General features: G+C 39.6%; 1 protein-coding gene across 1 annotated transcript; it reads right to left on the minus strand.

The window, feature by feature from the left end:
* Positions 1 to 39: 39 nt before the first annotated feature.
* pex13 (peroxisomal biogenesis factor 13) lies at positions 40 to 6,080 on the minus strand. The gene is made up of 4 exons (XM_026190736.1): positions 5,681 to 6,080; positions 1,806 to 2,524; positions 1,418 to 1,540; positions 40 to 1,249 (listed from the first exon to the last, which is right to left on the minus strand). Exons 1-4 carry the CDS (start codon positions 5,752 to 5,754, stop codon positions 864 to 866), a joined length of 1,302 nt encoding a protein of 433 aa, XP_026046521.1. The 5' UTR covers positions 5,755 to 6,080; the 3' UTR covers positions 40 to 863.
* Positions 6,081 to 18,289: the final 12,209 nt, after the last annotated feature.

An 18,289-nucleotide genomic window follows, 5' to 3' on the forward strand; every position in this document is an offset into this window, starting at 1 on the left:
AAAATACTACATAAAAATCTACCCCCAGAACACTTTCGATTAACAAAACGCGTTTATTCGGTCTGTATCTGCAACGGTGACTCGTCACTGTTGGCGCAGTGCAGCAGGCGTCCTGTTGCTTGGAGACAGTGGTCGCAAATCAAGTGCTTCTGCCATAAAGTCAGACTTAAAAACAAATTAAATGAAATTATATTATACTAATATGTCATTTAAATTAGCATAAACTAAACAGTTAGGTCCAAGTTTTGAAAATGAAAATCTTGACAAAATTTCTAACATTGTCACTTGATACCTTATAGCACAATGGACAAAAACGATTTTTAAATTATTTATTTTCATAATAATCATATTAAATATTCCAAAAATTTCTGAATGGTAACTGTTGAAAATGTGCAAAATTCGCCCCTTTCTTATTCTGAATAGATCAAATTAACGTCACAGAAAACTATACAGAAACCCAAACATGTGAGGGTCAAAACAAAATGTGATCACATGATCAAACAAAACACCTTAACTGTGTTCTTACACTGTCCTTGTACACATAATGTGCCAGTGCGCCTAAAAACACATTTTAGAATACTCATTTGTTTATTTTTGTAAAAGCTTTGAGTTTAAAAATAAAAATTCAGCTCAGATTTTCAGACGCAGTGAGCCTTGTGCATGGAAACAATTCTTGGCAAGTAATAAGAAGGTCCATACTGCGTTAAAAAAAATTGAATCGAAAATTACTTTAACAGTTCCTGATGAGGTCTGTGGATTGTCCACCACCCCAAAATATGAACTAACAGCAGATTATTAGTTAAGCTCCAGAGTTACACACTGAGCAAACCGCTGTTATGAATGAACATTTATGGACACAAAGATCATGGATCAGTCTTTTCAGGGATGTTAAGTGGTGTGTTGGAGGGCATGGTGGAGGTGGATGATCCCTGATTGAATGAAGCAGGTGTTTCCCTGTACGCTGACTCCAGAAGGTCCTCTGAGGAAGCCGAGGCAGAAGAAGAGGCTGAGGCAGAGGCAGAGGCGGGGTCCGGGGTAAAGCCTTGGGCTCCAGTTGTCTGCATTTGTGCAGCCAAGCTTGTTTGGGGTTCCTGTGTGTTCGCCCGCTGGGCCTGAGCGAGCCTCTCCATATCTGCGGCCCGGCGGCCTCTCCTCTTGCCGAGGATCTTAACGTAGTTGGCTGGGATGAGCCCTGTGGTCTCACCGTCCACACTGGCCAGGAGCCAGCCACGCACACGGGGCTGTAGCTCTACACACGAGGAAGAGGAAAACACTGTGATAGTTGTAAACATGGTGCACGCTCACACAAAAGAAGAGCCCTCATCTGTTATTCCCAAGATAAGGAAAACAAAAATAGAAGGTTTTTGGTCAAAGCACTCAGAATCAAATGTCCCGCAGCCAGTAAAAAGCTCATCACCTTTAGGAGCGAGGTTGAGCATCTCTCCAGCTTGCATAGAAAGCTCCTCCTGAGAAGCAGCTGTAAAATCATATTCTGCTCTGGCCACCACGTGGTCGTCCTCCCCACTTGCCCAGTTAGTGTCTAAATCAAGCAAGGAAACTGAATTAAAGACATTCATAATTTTAACTTGTTTTAATTAAAAACAAGTCCACTTGCTTTGTACTGTCAGTTGTAAAGTGACTAATGGCATATGGAGCTATGATACCCAATTTATTTGCCACAGAGTTACAGAAAGGCACATGATGTCATACAAGCAGACTCATCTTTACATGTGTATTGCAAACAACAAAACAAAATGTATCTTTATGAATATGTGAGTGCTTGCTGTTCCATCTGCAAGCCTTACCTTTGATTTCAGAGTCAGCAGTGGAGCTCAGCTTCCAGATAAGGTAGGGTACACCCAAGACTAGAGCAAAAAACATTAAGATGGGCCAGGATTTAACTGCCTGGTCCTCCATCTCTCTGGATGATCTCATACCAGTGGCCTCACTGGGGTTGGGCCACAGGGCTTCGACCTCAGGGTCTAGCCTCCGCCCGAGCAGCTTCTGCACCAAGCGGTACAAGTAGTGCAATGTGCGCACCAGAGCAAACTTTGACAAAACCCGGGTGAGGTGCACGCGCAGTCGTGTGACGTGGTTGACTACTTCCAGTACGGCACGGAAACCGTTATGTAGCGCAGAAAAGGTGGCGTCCATCATCATGCTTATTGAAGCAAACGCATGGACGATGCTCTCGATGGACTCAAAGGCACCGCGGCTACTTTCTTCTGCCTGCTGCACAAACCTGCTGGGGGGGACGTCTTCAAGGTGAGGTGTGTGTCTGTATCCTCCCAGGCTGTAGCCGCCACCATAGCCGCTACCATAGCCTCCACCATAGCCGTAGCTGTAAGGACTGTAGCCACCATAGATGGAGCTCCCATAGGGGCTGTAAGATTGGGAGAAGGAGCTGTAGGATGGACGGTAGGACTGCTGGACCTGACGAGGGGGCACCGGGGGCGCCATCCTGGGCAGGACAGAAGGGCCAGCAGAGGTGGAGGAGCCTCTAGCTAGTCCCAAATCTGTAGATCTGTTTGGTGACAACATAAAGATAGAATATCAGTAAAATCCACCCATAATTCATTGCAACATTAATTGAGCAAAGCATTAGTTCAGAAACGTCATGGAGTCAAGCTAAACCACAGTCCACAAACTGCTCAACAGCTCAAATATGTAAATATGTAAGAAAAATTGTGTACGTTTCTGTCCTGTGTACTGTTTGTTTGTATATGTGTCTTTCTGGCTGCTGTTACAACCAAATTACCCCTTGTGGGACAATTAAAGGATTATTCTATTCTATAGAGTGGCTCTCTTCCACAGCGTGTCCTTTGTCCTTTCTCCCTCCCCTCAACCCCAACCAGTCCTCAGAGGCTGCCCCTCCCTATACCTGGTTCTGCTGGAAGTTTCTTCCAGTTAAAATGGTGTTTTTCCTTCCCACAGTCACCAAGTGCTCGCTCAAAAGGGTTGTTTTGATCATTTAGTTTTCTCTGTATTACAATAGGGCCTCCACCTTGCCGTATAAAGTGTCTTGAGGTGACTGTTGTTGTGATTAATAGTGATGGGACGTTCTGTATCGAGGCTTCGGAGCGTGTGTCGAGTAATGGAGGGGGCGTTTCCGCGAAGCGCGTATCGAGGCTTGCTTCATTTATGGGAGGAGCTGAAAATGATGACGTCCGAAGCCTCGCTGCCCGGCTGTACCACGTGACTGGTTCATGAAGTGGTTCGAACTTTGCCGCGAGATATGACAGCGATATAAACCCCTCAGACTTCATTCAAAGATGTGGGTGTTTGATGGAGAGTTGCGGTTAGTGAGAGTTTGGAGACCGTTTGGAGGTTTATGAGAGTGAGGAAAGTCAGGAGAGAATAGAGCCAGCTAAGAAGAGGAGGATGTCCTCCCCTGTGTGGGAACATTTTGATCTTATTCCTCCCAACAAGGTATGTAAATTTCTACAGAAGATGTATTTTCATGATACTGATGGTGCAATACAATTTATGTTGAGCTGTCTTGACTTTTGTACAAGGTGAAGTGTTTGCTATGTGCCAGGGAGCTGGGATATAACAGCAACACCTCATCCATGCTTAGGCACTACAGAGCTTTGCATGAGAATAAGGGGAACACCGATTGTGGAGCAAGACCAGGTGAGCCATCAAATGCAATGATAATATAGGATGCAGTAATGTTACTAAATGATATAACAATATTATACAGCTGTTATAAGTTACGTGTGTGATATTTATATTTGTGCTTTGTCTTTATTGTCTTTCCTCAGGAGAACAATCTCAAATAGATGAAGACCTGGTCAGCATGGTGATTGAGGACTCCCAGCCATTTAGCATTGTGGAGGACAAAGGATTCAAAAGATTTGTTAAATCATTAAATCCTAGCTATGTTCTCCCCACTAAAAAGGTCATAAAAGCAGTGAAAATTTAGTTTTTACAGAATAAAATGTGAACAGGCCCCAACCACACCTCACCTCACAGTAAATGATCATTTCCATTTCAAGCATTTCCAAATAATCATTTCCCATACTGCCACTATAAATATACACAGTATACTGCCATCACTACAATATACATGTTTTACACACTCCTTTTGTTGTTGACATTTACAGGCTGTGTGCAAAATGCCACACTCTTCAAATTCATGCCAGCTATTATTTTTACGTCCAGTAGGTGTCCTGCTAGAGCAAATGAAGCTTCGCGTTGGGGTGAACCAATTGGATGAAAAGCTTCAGTGCTTCATGGGGCTTCATCTGCCCATCACTAGTGATTAATGCTATATACATAAACTGTAATTGAATTGAGTCAACTCTTCCTCCCGTCTCATCTCCAGCTCTGCTACTCTTCATCTGTACAGACTGTGGAAAATACACAGTAAATTCACAGTGCCGCTCACCATCAACCGGCAACTTTTAGCATGGGATGTTTTCTCATGTGAGCTGACGTTATGAACCAGTCAACACACCTCAAATATCATTATCACAGCTCTGATTGTTCAGCTTCTCCAATCTGATGACCATATTCTCTTAACCTTAAAAGGATATGTTGATATGTCCAAAAAAGATAAAGATGTGTGCAGATTTAATTCCATTTCCCCCCTTAAAGTGGAAAAAAGTGTCAGGTGGGGGGGGGGGGGACTGATTGAACTGTGATTGTGGAATTTGCCTCACACTGGTGCGTTCACTATTGCTTGTTTGAGAATACTGCTGTATATACACAAATGCCAGCGGACAGCATAAACAAACTGTTGTACATATATTTTTATAATTATCCGAATATAATAATAAGACAATTAAAAAAACATGACTTGCAGCAGCAAGCGGAGGAGTTTAATCTTCTCTGGGTCTTGTTTACGAGTTTGGGGACAGGTGAGCAGAGGACTGACAAATGGAAAAAAACCAAAAAAAACAAGAGCTTCTCTAAGGGTGGCTGGCCTCTCCCTTAAAGACAGGGTGAAGAGTTCAGTTACTCGAAAGGGGCTCAGCGTAGAACTGCTATTCCTTCACACTGAAGAGAGGCAGATGAGACGATTTAGGTATCTGGCAAGGACGCCTCCTAGGTGAGGCGTTCCAAGCATGGACAACCAGGAGGCCCCGGGCCAGACCCTAGACGCTCTGCAGAGGCTATATCTCTATATGCATTTTCTGCAGGAAATTATCGGGCGAAGGAACTGAGTTTGTTGGCAAACAGCAACAGGAAGACAGCAGCTACATTTTCTTCTGAATTGACTGTTAACAACTACAGAACAAACAAAAATGCAATTCAAATATTTCTGGGGCTTTTATTAATTTCACTTGTTAACCAGAATTGCAACAAAACAAACAAACAAAAACGCTCAATTAACAGAAGAGAGAGAAATCTAGCGAGACGCACTGCCTAGGACACGGCCTCAGAGGACCAAACTAGCAGTTAGCCACTTATACGGCTGTGCAGATAAATAATTAGTTGCCGTTTTTGTTTTTGGGGCATTTTTAATGGCAACCAATTACTCTTACAATCGCAAACACGACTCATCGTTTTGCAATAATTTTCACCATCGTGTCAATTATTAAAACAAAATGTCAACTGTCGTCTAACAACTCCTGCACGAAGTGACAGCGACAACTTTAGCATTTCAACTGCGAGCAGCTGCAGCTGTAAACACGAGGGACTTCTCGCGACTGCGGCCCCTCCGAAATTCGCTCACCTGTAATTTAAAGGTGCACCAACTGAGCCAGGAATCCGCCTTTCCCATGGCCGTGTCGGGGGCTGTGAATCCATAGCAAAATATATGTGCACAGTACACAAATAATATAGAGCCCTCGCAGAATCTCCTTCCACTACTGCCTACCCGTATTTCCTCTTCTTCTTCTTCTTTCTTAGTTATATTGGCGGTTGGCAAACAATTGAAAGGTGCATTACCGCCACCAACTGGTATGGAGTATGGTCTGGAACGACGACAAAAAAAATATTCTCAAATCCTGCCAAACAGGTTCCCCTCTTTTAAAAACTGAAATAAGGCCTGATAACTTTTACTTCCTGATTCCATTCGCAACAACTCAACCAGATCCAGTTTGATTTTTAGGTTACTCCGTATTTCCACTTCTCCTTTGGGGTTTTTTTTTTTATCGTTGTTTAAAAACATAGAATAGACGCTTTACCGCCACCATCTGGTGTGGAGTTACACTGCAGTAACTGAGCTCTCACTGTCAAAAAAGTAGCCCAAAATTGGTGTTTGCCCCCGCGTTCCACTCCACTGTTCCACAGAGGAACCTTTTGACAGTGATAGCTCAGTTACTGCAGTGTGAAGTACTCTGTGGACCTGTAGTGTAATGTTGACAAAATGCATCATTTAAGTAAATTTTCTATCTATTATGCCAAAATATGACCTTATGCGGTTAATTTTGTGAGTTCTCTGACATCTGTGAGGTTAGACTTAACTTTTATTTTCTGAAATAAAATAAACAGGAAATATCTGTTTAAGGAAAAGTCTTAGTCTTGTCCAAGTCTAAATATTAATGCTGAGGTCTTTCTTGTTTCTTCATGCACATTTCTAATGCTTTCCTTTAATTCTATGAAATCATTTTTGGTATTTGAAAGTCTTTTTACATTTTATTCAGAGCTATTTTCTCTGTTTCTTTCTCTGTGTTTGCTACCTTTCCTTTCATTTCTGCCTCAAAATGCTCCTGGACAAATCATTGTCCTTTGTGGCTTCATTTTAAATCTGGAATCTTAATTTTATTTCATTTTATTTTAATTTAAATCCAAATGCCATCCATATGATTAAAAACTTCCCCACTCTTTGTCCTTAATGTCTACAGTGTTGCCTTCTGGTAGTACATTCCCCTCCTGACTCCTTTCCCTCTCTTTGTTACCATTTACACTTCTTCCAACTACAGATCCCACACTTGATGGTGACTTGTGGTATTGGCTCAAAGTTGGCCTCTAGTGATCAACAAACTCCTGATGAAGGCTCTCAGGGTCCTGTTGATCTTGTTAAACTTTCTTGGATGTCTTCCACTGTGATGCTTACTGGTTCCTGTTCAGAGAGGTTGCTGTGGTCTGGTCTTAGCTCTGCTAGCCACTGAGCATTGTTGTTATGGGTCCCTTCTCCCACATGCTCTTCCAGTATTACTCTATCTCCAGTCTCGGTGGCACTGTTTTCATATCGTTCCCCTGCACTGAGTGTACACCTTGGATGGTATAAATTTCCCTCTCTCCCTGCAGGCGGTCTTTATCCTTCATCCTCCGGTCCTCTACCAGATGCTCAAGGCTCCTGCGCAGTATCTTTGCTGTTCCTAGGACTGCGTCTGATCTCCTAGAGTGACTTGCCCAGGTTGGGGGGGGGTCACTGTACCGAGTAGTCAGATTACCTGATTACTGAGACCACTGTTGTCTTTATCCTCCACATCTTCTCAAGCTATTCTCCCAGCCCTTGGTACTTGTTGAGCTTCTCGACTTCCTTTTTCCTGATGTTGCTATCATTCGGTATAGCTACATCTGTCACTATAGCCATCTTCCACTACTTGTCCACCACCACTATGTCTAGTTGGTTAGCCATTACCAGTTTGTCTGTCTGTATCTGGAAGTTCAACAGGATGTTAGCCTGGTCATTCTCATCCACCTTAGGGGGCATCTCCCATTTTGACCTTGGGACTTCCAGGCCGTGCTTGGCACAGTATGACCTGTATGATACTATGCCAGCCACTTGGTCATGACATTCATGACATTCCATGTATGCCCTGACTGCTAGCACCTTACACCCTGCTGTTATGTGCTGAATTGTCTCAGGGGCATCTCTACAAAGCCTGCCCCTGGGGTCTTGTCTGGTGTGGTGTATATATTTATACACCACCATATATACCGTATATATATATATACAGACCTGAGTCAAAAATTCTGTATTTACAGGTAAAACAGTCATTACACCCCTGAGAGGGGAAAAAAAGCAAAGGCAGACGAAATTGGGTGACGTGTGAGGTCATCTCAGAATGTCATCAACTTAAAAAACATTTGCACCTTGTGCTTTTGTCCAACAGAGGGTGCTGTGACTCATCAGATAAGACTGACGCAGTTCTGTGGGCTTTAATATTACAGATGAAAGGGAATTTCCCCTGTTTGTACTCTGTAATTAAACAAAGAACACGTTTTTGTTTAAAAACCATGGTTTTACTAACTAATATGCAGTCATTTTTAATATAATCTGACGAGAGTCATCAACACGTTGCTGATGTTTGGATTTTTATTACAAAACCTATAACAGGCAGTCAGAATGTGAAATGTGAGTGAACAGCTTTTGGTAACCAAAGAAAATACTACACTACAAAGTCTCCTGTCCCCACTCTAATGCACCCAAGATGACACAATTTCCTCTATCTAGACAGTAAAGTTGCTAAGACCTGATAACATCTCTGTGTTATCCTCTGTAACCTGCTTAGCAAAAAGAAACAACATGCCGCTGACACAGTTTCACACCTCTGACACTAAGAGAAGATGGATACTTGTTTGCCGAGTAGAATATATATCTATATATATGTCTATATCTATAGATATAGACATATATATATATTAGCATTATAAGACTTCTGTTGTCAGAAATATTGCTGACAGCAGCTTCAAGATTTGACTTTTAACCTGTTGTGTGAGATTGGCTTGAGGATGCGTTCACTAGCTCTCGGTAACGTCAGTTAACTGAGGGGGTGATCTGTGACTCCGCTGCTGTGAGCGTGAGCAAAGGAGGTGTACAGTGTGGTTTAAAAAACCACTAAGAACCAGGAGGGAGTCCTGTGATGTCAAGCACTGTTGGTGCATGTGGGTGGGTGGGGGGGGGGTGTGCGCAGCATTGTCACATTAGATTCCCTAGGGTGGGACTACAGAAAACACCAGTGTGATCTCACAGCGTAGGTGTACAATACCGAGGCTGCCTTTTTGTGGCGTGATGGTGTCAGAATCCAGGGCCAAAGGTGCGAATCCAAGTCTCTGCCTGTGGTGACATTGAGTGGGGGAAGACTGTTGAACTGATGATGCTTCTGATATTTAGGGGTTCGTGCCATGCAACTGTGACCTGTGACCTTTTCAGATTGTGATGATATTGGAAGAAGAATGATTTTTACACTTGAGTTAATTCACAGAACTAAAGATATTTAATTTATTACATGCTAAAAGGTTGTGGATTTGTAAGTGTGATTGTTGGTTGTAAAAATACTGCATCTGCCACTCTTCTGGGAAAAATCTAATCTGGAACTTTTTGTAAATCTTGTCCCACATGATGCCAAACATGTTGGGTTGTATCAAGCTTGCATTCTTTGGTAAACACTTTTTGATGATGCACAAAAATGCTGTAACACCGAAGCAGGACTGTGAAAGCAAATTGAAAGAATACTATTATCGAAAGACAGGTTTTTCAAAATAAGGGTTAGGTAACCTCTATGGCAGGGATGTCAGATTCATTTTACGTTGTGGGCCACAGGCAACTCACTTTGATCTTAAGTGAGCCGGACCAGTGAAACGCTCCTATCTGTCACATTAAATACACTTTAAACATGAAAGTAAAAACATTAAATACACTTTAACTACACATTTAATCCCTTAGATATTTTGATACAAGAAAAAGAAGAGCAGTTTTAATGATACTTCTCAGTATTTCTACATGATAAAGAAATGCTACTTTGGGCTTAAACTGTCAGAAACAAATGTATCAAATTATCAGTTGTATCTCAGCACGACCAACACATTTTAAAAGGCTCTATTTTTTTTTACTGTAGATCAATATTCTCTGCTTCATTTTTGTCTCACACTTCTCACTGTTTCACTAGTACTTGGTTTAGTGTTTGCAGACAAGTTGGTGTCTTCAGTGCAAACTACAGGTGACTGCAACAATCTGCTAGTGACTAAAGCAATAAGATTGAGGTTTTTGCCAACCTAGTCAGGGAATACACATTTTTCCATCGTGAACAGTGGTATGTGACCAGTCTGTAGGCGTATGTCACTGGGCCCAAAGCATCACCAAAATTTCAGAAAAGTTAACATGTAGCGGTTACACGACTGCAAAACCACAATAGCTTAGCTTAGGCAGCTTAGCTTAGCATAAAACTTGGGAAAAAAAGCAACCTTTTGACAAAGCTAGATAAAAGTTTCTAGAGTTGCTTAGTTTAAAGAAAAAAACTAACCTATGAAGCGGATGCTGATTAAAGTTCAAAAGAAAAAAAACAAACCCTGACATCTGCTAGCTAACACACATTCCAAGCTCTGGTTATGTGTTGTACGCTATCACATTGTTGGTCAGCAGTTTCTTCTCTCCCACTGGATATCACTTCCACCTTTTTTTCAAAACTGAAAGAGTTTAGTTGAACTCAGTACCCACCCACAATTTTTAGCAATGACAGTAACAGTTACTGTAACTGTTCCCTTTATAAAGCTAAAAATTGCTATTTTTTGTTGACGTTCCAAGGGTTCTGGTTGCTTCATACTTCCTAGTCCCTTTTTGTTTGTTCTTCTCTTTGAGCACAAAGAACCCAGCAGTATAAACTTGGTTTGGGTCTTGGAGCTGTAAGACAGGCAATCTATTCCCCGCTAATGCTGAATGAGCAAGAAATCACCAAAATGAAGAGGAACCAAAAGAAAGTTTTTTGTAAGAGCCTCTGAGATGTACATTTAAATCAATTGGAAATAAATTTGGCGGGGCAGCCAGAAACTTGCCCTGTATATTCCTGTGTTTACACAACCGAAATAGGTGGTGATCATAGTAAAGATTAGTTCAAATAATCCCTAACCTTTCCCCAGTGCCGTATATCTGACATGTCAATTTCAGCACTCATTCTGAACTTCCAGGGTTCCTGCTGTATTTTTTATGGGCAGCACGCTGGAATGACCTGAGAGTGTTGAGCGTACTTTTTTTACACACACAGCTTCACCCTTCCTCTTTGTGTCAACTACTTGGTATTGTACAAATATACATGACAGAGGGGAATAAACAAACTCTAACAAAAGTGGAACTGCCAAGAGAAAAATGTTGGTGGAACGTACAGAAGCTATTCGAAGTCCGTGTCCACTTAATGCGTCTGTCTGCCACATTGTGTTGACACAGTTGAGTGGCTGCTTGTCAAAAAAGGGAAATGCAGTAATGTCACGACTGTAGAGGCAAAGGAGTCAAACTAGGTAACTGTGTTGTAATGCAGGCAATTATTATTAAGTCATCTGATGCGAAGGCATCATGACACTGAATCCTTTTGTTCTGCAATCAAATAATCAACAGCTGAACCAGTATCAGTGCACCAGCCATTTGCAGTTCCATGTTGATGCAGTAGGCTAGTAAAGAGCTGCAATAGTTTCAGTGGGAGCAGGCATATCTCCTTATCACAAGTGCACTTAGGATTTTCTTGACTAACCATATTGATAAATTGAATCAGCATGACATTTTTTTCAGTGGTGAGACATGATTTGGGAACTCTGGAAGGAGCTAGAAATGAAACCACAATACTCAAAAAGCAGCTGTAGTAAAGTAAATAACCTATCGCAAAAAATATATCAGGCCATGGTCAGTAAGCTGCAATCATTCTAGTAATGAATGATGGCAGTTTTGGCTTGCTTCAAGAACTTTGTACTCTGTTTTAAAGGACTAAACTAGTAAGCTCTTAGTGCTGCATTTTTGTTTGTTTGTTTTTTCTATAATATATTTTTATAGCATATTCTATTTAAATTGTATTTTTAGTTTCCAGAATAAGCTTTAGTACAATAAGCTTAAACTTAAACCTGTCTATTGGAAAATTAGCAAATTAAACTTAGGTCCGGTATAAGCTAGCTTATTCAGTTCAGTTATGTCTGGACTGAATAAGCTAGCTTAAATACTGTCCTTTCTGTTTACATTTTACTGCTTGTTCTATTGGATTAACAAGGCTTAAAGTTAAAGCTGTAGCAGTGTAACAGTGTGGCTGTTTTGTTTTTTCAAGCAGGTTCATTTTAAGCCAGTTTTTGACTAGCCAAATTTAGCATCCTTTGTAATTGCTAAACAAACTAGCTAGCCAAATAGCTGTAGGTCATTCAGCTATGGTCTCTGATTAGAAAAAACTAAATGTGGTGATTTGAAAAGACAAGTCACACAGACAAACTATACACTTGATCATGATGGAGTTCAGTCCGTCTTTGTTTGGTTCCTGCTCGTTTTAAATCATGTTTTTGAATGCTATACATTTGGTACCAATTTTCATTGGGTAACACTGAAGTACAAAAGTCAACTCCTTTGTGTGCAAATTTGTACTTACTGCTACTTTAAAAGTATTTTCAGCAGTGGCTAATACACTTCCTGATTTGGGTTGGATTGGGTGGATGTTTGTGTGTGTGTGCCTCACATGAAAAATAATCAGTGAAAACAATGAGGCCACACATGTCTGCTGAACACTCATCAACAGACAGGTATATACTGTTTCTAGTCAAACATTCACAGCAACAGCTACATGGGATTTTCCCTGCTCTGAACATGAGTTGGGTCTTGCATAAGGAGCTGTTCTAGCAACACATACTGTACAATACCTATCATTAAAATGTGCAGCAGGAAGTTTGGAAATTGTAGGATCAGAGAATGGAAGTAAAGGCATGCTCCAAACTTCATAGACAAATCAGTGGGAAAGAGAGCTAGTTTTGATCCTGGCATTGTTATTGATCTGTTAATTCAGATCAATATTAGTCACAAAAGTGAACGGACTCTTTAAATCCCCATGCAAAACTGAGGTAACTGAAAAACACAGAGCTTTATAGTGTGAAGTCAGCTTTAGTCTAAATTTCTTATTTGTGCACAGGGTAGGACAAAAATATCCAGTTTTTGTTTCCATATTTAGTAATATATTGCAATCTGATAAATTCCCATAACTTATGTAATCGAGAAGTATGTAAGTAAATAAGGGAAGTGTATAAATGCCATTAAAAGAAACCTCCTGTTTATAATAAATGCAATGAGGAAAGGACTACCCTGTAGTAATTTCTGTCTAATTTTGTGAGTTGATAGCAAATTCATTCAGGTGGAGCTGGTGTAGTCAGCAACTATTTACAGTGTGAAGGGAGAAAGAGAAAGAGGGGGAGAGAAGGGGGAGGAGGGGACCTGAGGGAAATGGGAGGAGACAGCAGCAGAGGAGGGGCATTACGGGAAATAGGTGGCTAAACAGGTCTAGCTCGCCTTTTCCAGGACATGGTTAAGAAATACTCAAAGACATACGGTGCAGTGAGTACCTGGGACAAGCTGTGTCTATCACACAGAGATCCAAACACATGCATGTGGAATCTGTGTGCAGCTAAACTCTCATTCAGTGCTGATGTTGTGAGGACCGTGTGCCTATCTCCATGCAGATCCTTGCAGAGGTGAAATGTCCTGATGAGTTACTCCATTATTTTGTCAACGTGAGGACATTCTGTCCTGTAATTATTTACCAATAAACAGGATATGATGTTGCAATATAGGACAGTTCTAGCTTAACCTGTTTCCACTTGTTTTTATTAAGTCATTAATTAAGTGCTGGATTAAAAGACTGGAAGTTAATGATAGTAGAAGAACAACAATCTTAGAAGACCAGAGTTGCGGTCTGAAAGTTTGAGAAAACTGTACTGGATATGGTGGTTGTGACATTGCTGGTGTTTGGGATTCAAAGTTAATGAAGATCTAGTAATCACAGAGCACCATATGTTGGTTTTCATCCAATTCAGAGCTTTCAGAGTCTATATAAATGGTTTGCTTCTCTGTGGCCTCCACAACATATGGAGTTGCATCTAAATAAACATCAAAAGGAATGATGTCAGCCCAGTTCGAGTATGTTATTATGAATGTTCAGTCTGAATGTCAGTACAACAGCACCATTACAGGAACCAACATCTTACATCTTTCAGCTGCAGATTTAAAAAAGCAATAAAGAACATGTTACTTACTTGTGGTTACTCTTTTTTCTTTTAAATAAAATCCAACACTGTCTTGTGGTATGTTTCAAAAACTTAGAAAAGCACAAAATCTGATTTTTTTTACAGTTTTTTTTGTCTTGTCAGGTTAATGAATATGGATTAAAGCAAATTAAATATGCATTCTTAAGTGTAATGGTAAATTCGCCATTTATTTAGCTGTCACAAATTACTGCTGATGCAGTCATCTCTGGGGGTTGTTTTAGCCTCTTTGAGCTCATTGTTTTGGTGTTGTCACTTGAAACTGACCTATTTTGCTTTCCTTAATAAAATTAGCAGCAACTAGCTGGTGGAGAACAGAACTAGAAAACTTTTTCTATTAGAAGACGTAATAAACACCAGATGAGGTGTAAACTTGAGATTCCAATAAGAATATGCTTTGTGTCTACCAATAAGTTTTGGGGGAATAAACCAAAACCAATATAACCTGTGAGTGGATTGTTTACAGTATCCTGTGCACTGAGGTTAAATTAGGGTTCGCTGTGGTTCCGTTCAACGCGACAGGAAGGAAGCTACACAGAGCATTTCTTCTCAGCCTCCTGATACGAGAGAAAACAAACGTCTCCCCTGTAGTACATCCTGGGTTCCTTGGTAATGACGCTTCAGGACACACTGATTGTAAACTACCTTGTTGGCAGTGAAAAACTGAATTTTACAGGAAAAGATGATAATCAGCTGTTGATTTGTCACCTATCGACATCAAAATCTCTTATTTGTGATGAAAATGTGAATGGTACTGATGTAAATATGAAATTCGTGAATTCCCTTTAGCTGCACTTGTTTGATGTTTCTTTCGTCATAATGGCTTCAGTATTGTCTAAGTGAGTTAAAGGTTAAGCTGTATGCCAAAGCCTTTCTCCTGATGTGACGTGTTAACCTCATAGAAACAACAGCGTCCATAACTATCTGTAGGCTCTGTCATTTTGGGCCTGCATTTTAGCCAGTGGTGATGAGCAATTTGTCAAATTGGCTTATGACATTTGCACTGTACTATATTAATTCTCCATTCTTAGTTCTTCTTGCAGCTTTTGGAGAGTTTTTTTGAGTAGCACAGAGCACACTGATATGGATTTTTCAGTGTGCACCATCTGACTCCTTTTAGAAACTGTAGGTTATTTCTTATGTTTGTATGAAGTGCTACTGAGCAAAAGGCCGAAAATTGCAAGAACCACTCTGTTTTGAAAGATTTAAAATATTCAGCAAAAACTTTACTTTCTTGCCGCCAGCTTATTGACACCTTGAGATAATTCAGTTTCACATGTGTCAGAACTGTACGTCATACGTTGAATAGGCAGAAATATGTCGGGAGATGACATAGTGACTTTACCATTGACCAAAAACGGATGATAATCTGGTTTTGGTGGTGAGGAAATGTCATACTGATAAGAAATCAAATTAACAGATTTCAAGTAAATTGCCTTATGACAATGTATTTAGCTATAGTGAAACTAAACTAAGCTTCTCTTGAGAGTGGTTAAGCCTTTACTTGGAAAAGATCACCTGGAGAATCACTGAAACCACACAAATATCAAACATATAGATTAAAGGGAACAAAATGATTTATGATTTGGTATAATACATGTAAAAGACTTTCTGCAGGATGGTTCTATGTACCTTTTTTACTCAGAAATTGTAAGTAATCAATAACAAACTACTGCACTATTCCAAAGTGTTTGGGACAAACACAGTGGCCACTTACTCAACCTACGTTGCTCAACAATATTCAAGTCACTACATTTCCCCTGTTGTGCAACTGGTCAGTCCTGATTTTGTCCATATCATGTGCAGAAACCTGACCTACAGGAATACTGAATAAAAGTTGTTTTTCTTTGTTCAGCAGTGACAGTGTTAAGGCAACGCAGCCAAGCTTGAACTTAGCATAGAACAGGGATGGAAAATGGGGAAGATTGTTAGCCTGGTTTTGTCAAAATGTGACAAAACACCACCACAACTAAAAATACAATCTCTACAAGTCTGCAAAAATGTTGTTATCTTTAGACATAAACCATGTCTGATTCGAGTCTTTTAAGTTAAGCTAAACTAGCTAAACCAATCTTAACGGTTAAATAAAAATAAATGTCTTCGACAGAAAAAATGAGACTTTGCCCAAATAGGGGAGATCATTTAAGTATAACATTCATTTTAACATTTATGTGATAATATGCCACACTACTGTTAAGCTGAGAAATTCTCCTAAACCATTCACTCTTGTTAGCTTTTATGCTAAGCTAAGCTAGGCTCGCACTTTTTTTCCACTTCACTCCGCATGCGAGCCTTGTGCTTTGCGCTGGGAAGAGGGGGGAGGGGCAGTAGTTACACTCACAGTAGCACAGGAACAGAGCGGGAGGGAAAGAGAGAGAAAGAGAGCCAGGGACAACAATGTCACATTAGAAAGGTATAGGAATCATCCACAACTATTTTTAGTTGAGGATGATAAAGGATTCAGAAAGTTTATTCATGCAGGCCCATATGACAGAGAATGTACATCTTCTTTTTGTTTTCATATTTTAATTTATATTTAATTGTGTTGTGGTTTGCAGTGTTTTGTGTTGTTTCACTTTAAATTTGTTTAAAAGGAAAAATTTAAATAGTTAAAAGTTGAAATGTGAATAGTTGTTTTTTGTATTATATGATTTATTTATTAAATTTTATGTGGAGTGAATAAATAAATGTATATTTACGTTGCCCCTAGAGACAAAGCACCTACAAAATCCGAAGCAGATAAAAACTCCGGAGCACGTATAAACTCCAAAACACGTAAAAACTCAGAAGCACGTAAAAAACTCCAAAACACGTACAAAAGACAACAGAAGTGCTCCAGGATGCTAGGCGCAGTGTTGAGCTTTTGTTACCTACTGGCTACAAAAGCCATTCAAGTACCAGCGACCGGATTTGGTGTGTGTTAGTAACAGGTAAATGAACATTTTTTTTTTAAAATTATTTGAATATAAATGAGTGCATGTGTATAAATACACAAACAATTTAATTTAAATGATCTAGGTAGCTCTGTTTTGGAAGTTCAGTTAACGCTAGAAATGTGTTTTGTATTTTGTACATGCTTTTTGGAGTTTGTACGTGCTTTGTCTCTAGGGGCCACCGCATATATTTATATATAAACATATATAAATAAAACCACTTTTTTTTTTACATTAGTAATTCCTTTTATATTGTTGTTAATAATAAATTAATTAAAGCAAAACAACCTAAAGAGTCGGTTCAGAGCCGAAAGAGCTGGATCTTTTTAGTGAGCCGAGCCAAAAGAGCCGGTTCTCTAAAAAGAGCCGGAAATCCCATCACTACTAAATATCAACATGAGGATGGACTCGGTCTAAATTGAAAGTTAAGAGTCATGTGCTTCAGTCTACTTATTGTTTTGTTGTTGAGACACTGATTATTCAGGAAAACATCCTCTGACAGGCTATCGACCCCTCATTATTGTCTCAAGAAAAATCACAGTGCCACACCCTGTTCATTAAATTTTTATATCTACACTATTAACTGATGTTTAATCTGGGAATTTAGCTTTAACACAGCTATTCAAATTGGGTTATTTAAACTATATTAAGGTTTTTATTTATCACATTATCACATTAAGGTAGCACTGGTGGATTTAAAATGTATTTCTTTCTGTCATGTCCAGTCACATCTATGCCTTCACACAATATCACGACCATCTATGAAATAATATGCCCATGACAATGCATAATGTTTGCAATGAGCTATAACATTTTACCATTTACAATATTATAAATAAATAATAAACAATGACAAAAATATTTAGAAATGACCGACTTTGTTTATTAAGAATTGATCTCATAGAAAAAATCAAAACAAATAAAAAATAGCAAATCTTACAAAGTAGTCATCAGAATATACGTTTATATTTTAGACCATAAAGCTTTTGGAAGGCCTACAAAGTTTGTCTAACATCAGCTTTGTGCCGTCAATGCTTTAACAAGATACTTTCAGTGATGTTTCAGAGAACATCGGCTGAATACATAAAACAATAAAACTGACATCTTTATCTATAAAACATCTGTTAGAAATGCTCTGAGAACTCTGAATACATGCAATCTCTGGTATGACATAGTCATTACAGAGGAAAGACACAGCTGAATGTGTTTCCTCCCACTTCCTCAATGGAAATTTCAGTACCTTGCCATTTCTTGAGTGTTTCGGCATTGGTATTGCTGTAACTCTCAACTATGGCTAACATGTATGTACAGAGTGCACTTAACAGTAAATGCTTTGGTACCAAATAAAAAAAAGAAAACAAAAATCAACAAAAAAGTATTGTACTATAATTCATATGTATGAAAATTTTACAAAGAGATCAAAAGTAAAACAATAAGCAATATATTCCAGCATTACACATGTA

This window comes from Astatotilapia calliptera, chromosome 13, assembly GCF_900246225.1.
Source record: "Astatotilapia calliptera chromosome 13, fAstCal1.2, whole genome shotgun sequence".
Lineage (NCBI taxonomy): Eukaryota > Metazoa > Chordata > Actinopteri > Cichliformes > Cichlidae > Astatotilapia > Astatotilapia calliptera.

Bases quoted from the DNA above. Each gene is read 5' to 3' on its own strand.
- pex13 (XM_026190736.1), bottom strand. From the start codon at position 5,754: ATGGATTCACAGCCCCCGACACGGCCATGGGAAAGGCGGATTCCTGGC. The intron at 1,541-1,805 runs GTAAGGCTTGCA...TGCTTGATTTAG, and splicing joins TGCTGACTCTGAAATCAAAG to ACACTAACTGGGCAAGTGGG. The intron at 1,250-1,417 runs GTGATGAGCTTT...CCTCGTGTGTAG, and splicing joins GCTCAACCTCGCTCCTAAAG to AGCTACAGCCCCGTGTGCGT.